The sequence below is a fragment of the Triticum aestivum genome, chromosome 1A (genome assembly GCF_018294505.1).
Source record: "Triticum aestivum cultivar Chinese Spring chromosome 1A, IWGSC CS RefSeq v2.1, whole genome shotgun sequence".
Lineage (NCBI taxonomy): Eukaryota > Viridiplantae > Streptophyta > Magnoliopsida > Poales > Poaceae > Triticum > Triticum aestivum.
This window is the reverse complement of record NC_057794.1, coordinates 381,010,590-381,015,874: the sequence shown is the minus strand read 5'-3', so window position 1 is coordinate 381,015,874 and position 5,285 is coordinate 381,010,590. Positions and strand designations below refer to the sequence as shown.

The 5,285-nt window shown below is 50.0% G+C and overlaps 1 protein-coding gene across 1 annotated transcript; it reads left to right on the top strand.

Annotated features, from left to right (window-relative positions):
• Positions 1 to 3,280: 3,280 nt before the first annotated feature.
• Positions 3,281 to 4,873, top strand: LOC123052048 (uncharacterized). The gene has a single exon (XM_044475102.1). The coding sequence runs from the start codon at positions 3,345 to 3,347 to the stop codon at positions 3,873 to 3,875; it is 531 nt and encodes a 176-aa protein (XP_044331037.1). The 5' UTR covers positions 3,281 to 3,344; the 3' UTR covers positions 3,876 to 4,873.
• The last annotated feature ends 412 nt before the right edge of the window (positions 4,874 to 5,285 follow it).

Here is a 5,285-nt window from a genome sequence, read left to right as displayed (position 1 = left end):
CTCTTAATTTTCATGCACGTTATTTCCCCGTTCAATATCTCTTTGTATGCGCGCCCTACGTCGATTGGGTAGGTTCACCGGCGCGAAAGCCCCTAGCGGCGTTTTGGGGACGGATCCCCATGGGCCTGCCGGGTATGCGTGATGTCGGACGAGCCACCTTACCGTTCTGAACGCGGCCGCTCGAACTGTCGAGCTTGACTCGAGTCAGAATCCATAGCATTGTTGATCGCGGAAGGCTACTCTGCCATTCTCGACGCAGCCGCCTGAGGTGTTGAGTGGACTCGAAACAGGGCAAGGGCGTTACCGATCGTGGGAGAGCCCCCTAGCGTGCAGGTTTCTCATAAAAGGCGTGACATCTCCGGGGGGGAATAATCTCATATAAGAAGGATAGAACAAATAAGGGTTCAGTGCAACTTAGCTTCTGTTTGCAGTCGCTCGAGTGCCGATCTTCTGGCCTCCTTTCTTCTCCAAGGACCACGAAGACGAATGAGTGCTGGGCTAACTGCTAGAGCCAATTCTCACAACTGCGCCCCCTACCTGGCGCGCCAAAGATGTCGGTGGGAACGACACCTATGGGATCACAAGAATCCCTACTACGGTTAGCGGGGCGCGGGGTCGTGAGAAGAGCAGATCAAACAAATAGTACACAGTTTGTTTATCCAGGTTCGGGCCATGAGGATGCGTAAAACCCTACTCCTGCTTTGGTGGATGTATATTCCTGTTCTTGAGCTAGCTCTGGGGCATTAGGAGCTCCAAAAAGCCGAATCCTTCTCCTGGTCGCCTCGGGCCTCCTTTTGTAGAAAAAGGGGTCGCCACAGTGGCACACAAGAGATGGAAAGAGTACAGTGATGCGAGGTTATCCCTCACATTACATGACAAGGCACATTTAATGCGTCTTGCTTAGGTGTCCTTGCTTTATCGGGGACGGAGGAGAAACATGTCTCGTCCGTCGCCGCTCCTTCTTGTGTCGACACGCGCCCTGGCCAGCGATGCCTGTGATGCCATGTAGGTAGGCAGGCAGCTGAGGTGGCGCAGTGGTGGGTCTTCATGAAGATCTGCATGCCGCCACGCAGGTGCCTGCCCAGCTGGTTGGGTCGGCAGCTGCATGCATACGGTGGTGGAGGTTTAGTCGGCGTGGGCCTGATGGTGGCCCTGCGGATGTTCTTGGCAAGGGCCTTGCCGGGGCCCCGACAAGGGTCTTGCCGGGGCGCCTGCTGTCATCCCCGGCAAGGCACTTGCCGGGGGCCTTGTGGTCTCCCTCGGCTGGGATCCCGCCAAGGGTCGTCATGTTCTGTTGTACGTATGTGATCTTGAATGTCTTCACAAAGATCTGCATGCCACCACGGGGATGTCTCTCGAATCCTTGCCCCATGGGGGCAGTGGACTCAAGGGTGATTTGCTTCGTAGGCGTGGGGCGAGTCGCCGCGGCAAGGGTCTTGCCGGGGTTGCCAAAGCTGTCTCCCGGCAAGGATCTTGCCGGGGGAGTCCGCTTCGTCCCTTTTGCTCTTCGTGGTCTTGGCCTTGGCGTCGTCCTAGTTCCCTTGAGTTTCGGTCTTTCCCTGGCTCACCTTCCTTGCCTTGCTTAGTGTGGTGGCGCCCGTGGCTCAGACTGCCCGTGCACAGTTATAGGGGTACAAAAAAGTGTACCCCTTTTTTTGTACAACGACACTATCTGACCGACTGACGAGCTGACACGTGTTTCCTCTGGCCAATCAGAATTTTACATGTGGAAAATTCCCATTGGTCTGGGCTGTTAACGGGTTATCGGATCCAAAACCGGACCCGATAGCTTAACGACGACCCGTTATGGTGGATGCCACGTGTCGATCACCCTTGACGAAAGCATTTCTATGCCGCGTGATTTATCGTCATGGAAGTGGACACTTCAGTGATGATAATTTTGGTAATGTCGTGGAACACTTATACGACAGCACAGGTATGACTATCTTGATTCTGTCATAAAATCGTCATGGATGTAAATGCATGACAGAAAACGTGACCTACTGTGACAAACACGTATCATCACGAAAGTGTATTTTTTTTGTAGTGCATCAACGTTGTTAATCGGTCACCATTGATGAATAAGATTGCAAATAGTGAACTATCGCCGGTGTAGTTTGTAGCAAATGGTTGTGCATACAACTATGGCTACTATCTTGCAGATGGCATATACCCAAAGTGGCAAACATTTGTGAAGCCGTTGAAAAAACTGGAAGGTAAGAAAAATCTTGGTTTTCACAATGCTGAGGCGGCGGCTAGAAAAGATGTGGAGAGAGCTTTTGGGATTTTGAAGTCCAATTTGCTATTATGAGAGGACTGGCTGGATTTTGGGATCAAAAGATGCTTTGGTACATCATGCACGCTTGTGTGGTCATGCACAACATGATCATCGAGAATGAGCATGTCCAAGATTTAGACTACTCTCACTATGAGCTCTTGGGACATCCCGTATGAGTGCGGCGGAGGGCTGCCAGGGTGACCCATTTTGTTGCTTCCTATCATGTCATTCGACGTGCCGAAACGCATGATGATATTCAGAAGGATCTCATCGAGGAGTGGTGGGCATGGAATGGCCGACAAAGAGCATCATGATTTGTGCGTTTGATGTTGTATTGTTGAACTATTTTTTGTATTGTTGAACTATTTGTTGTATTGAAAGATAAACTATTTGTCCGAGTTGTAATAATGAAATTGAACTATTTGTTGTTGATTTATTTTGTTTCTGTTTGATCTTCTTGGTTCGGTTTGGAATGGATATGTTGTTTGTGCGAGAGCGCGCACATAGTATTTTTGCAGCGACCGCTGGAGTGGCTCGCGCGCGTTAAACTTTGCAGCGGCCGCTGGAGTCAGCGCTCCGCGCCGCGCAAAAATAGCCGATCGGCGCGCTGCAAACGCTTTTTTAATGCTTCGCACGTTGATCAGCTGTTGGAGGTGCTCTTAACATATGGATTTTTTTTCTATACCTAGCTGCCATCGGGCCAAAATAACTAAGAACTATGGACACAGTAACTATTTCAATTATACTTCAATGAAAGAGTAAATTGCTGAAAACCATCACATTTATGGTTAAGGTATTCCAAAACTACCGATTTTCCTAAAAATCACAGAAGACTACCATTTCTGCGCCAAGTGAGTAACAAATCACAACAGTTCAAGGATTAGCTCGCACAAACAGCAAAACTGACTAGTGGGGCCCACTTGTCGGTCCAACATGGCATGTCTATGTGTACACTTTGCTGAGGTGGAACATGGTCCCACATGTCATCCACCCACCTCCTTATCCCTCTCTTCTTCTTCCCCATCCTCTTATCCTTCCCCGTCATCCTCTCTCTCTGGTCGCCGACATGCCCTATGGCCCCGTCCTGCTTCACCTCACTTCGAAGAACGACGGCGAGATCTGGTTGGAGCCCTCCTCCGCGCGTTGGCTCGATGGTGAGATCCAACCGGTCCTCGGCCTTCTCCCACTGGGACACGCGCTCCCCGCGGATCTGTTCCCGACGACGGGAGCTCCGGCAGAAGTGGCGGGCCGTGGTGGTGCATCTCAGGTGCGGCCCTGGCGGCGCTCGTGCTCGCGGAGGCGACCGCACCGGCGTGGCGCCCCTCGCCTCCCCGCCGCCTGGCGCCGGCTGAATCCGATGCCATCTGCGCCCGTCGCCCCCTCCCCGCGCGCGCCGTGGTGGAGCGCCCTGGCCGCGCTCGTGCTCGCGGTGGCGACCGCACCGGCGTGGCGCCCCTCGCCTCCCCGCCGCCTGGCGCCGGCCGAATCCGAGGCCATCTGGGCCCGCCGCCCCCTCCCCGCGCGCGCCGTGGTGGAGCGCCCTGGCCGCGCCCGTGCTCACGGCGGCGACAGCACCGGTGTGGCGCCCTTGTCGTAGCTCGTCCATGGCCGGCGCAGAGGCGCTGCAGGCGGGCTTGTGCAGAGGCAACAACATGGGGCTCTCGTCGGCGGCCTAGATCGTGGATGGCGGACGTTGATTAGGACTAGTTTTCGCCACATCAGCCCATACATGTGGGTCCCACCCATCACTTTTGCTATTAACGCGACTCAGTTTCGAATTAGTGCATTTTGTTACTCACTTGCCGTGGAACCGGTGCTTTTTTGTGAGCTTTGGTAAAAGCGGTAGTTTTGGAGTAGCCTAGCTGCGAATGTGATGGCTTTGAGCAATTTACTCTCAATGGAAGGATGCCTCTACAGAAACAGCTGCGCGAACTAAACAAATCAAGTTCAACACGAGAGACACGTTAGATCCCATCTTCTACACCTTCCTCCAGGGATCGACGCTTGGACATCATCTTCCTCCAATAGTTACAAGCGCCCCAATCTCCTACGTTGGCACTTCAACTGTCATCGGCTCTGTGAAGTGATCACACCACCCCCAATAAGTACCATGTGCACATAATAAGAGGTCAAACTACCTCCAGTGTATCACCTGCACAAATTTACATAATTTGCATAATTCTTGTGTATGGCATTGATGGATTTGTCACATATCATTGAAGAAATGGATCAACAGTACTTTAATACTCAATGCAGTATTCATCTAAAGAGTTTTCATATGCTAACTCACAAGGTGGATCAAATATGCAATCCAAAAAGGTAACTATTACGTAACTGATCTTGCATTTTTCATAGCAGTACATACAAAATCAATAGAACGACTACCCACCCATTAATAGACATACTCACATACACATAAAAAAATCATTCCAATCCAGCTACTATTATTAGAGGCATGCATGATCTTCAAGATTGTTACACAAGGTGATCAACACTATCCTCACAACTAACTTGCAGGTAGTATATTAAGTTTTATACCTCCAGGAACTAAAGAAAAAATTAGAGAGTACTCCATCTACATAATCAGGACCTTCAAAGTTTGGGGGGGGGGGGGTATGTGAAAGCATTAAGGTATAGAACTGTGATATTTTGATCTTAAAACAAAGGTTTGCCTATAAACTTGCTCATGAAATATACTTACCTTCTCTAATTTGTTATTTTACGTAATCTCATATGTTTTCTCTTGACTTCTGTTAGGAATTTGTATGCACAAGGAAAGCAAAAACTTATGAGATATAACAGACAAAGGTTGGTGGTACATGGAATGCAAACTTTGTTTTGTGCCACAAGAAAGGTAAATCTTAACTATTATTTGCAATTCATGTCATGAAGTAGCCAAAAACGTCGTCCTACAGTGAGCATGCTCTGCACTAGATTCCCTTTGGTGCCATTTTTTAGTAGCATTACCAGTAAGCAGTGACAATACCATGTTAGGTAACTACTTAAA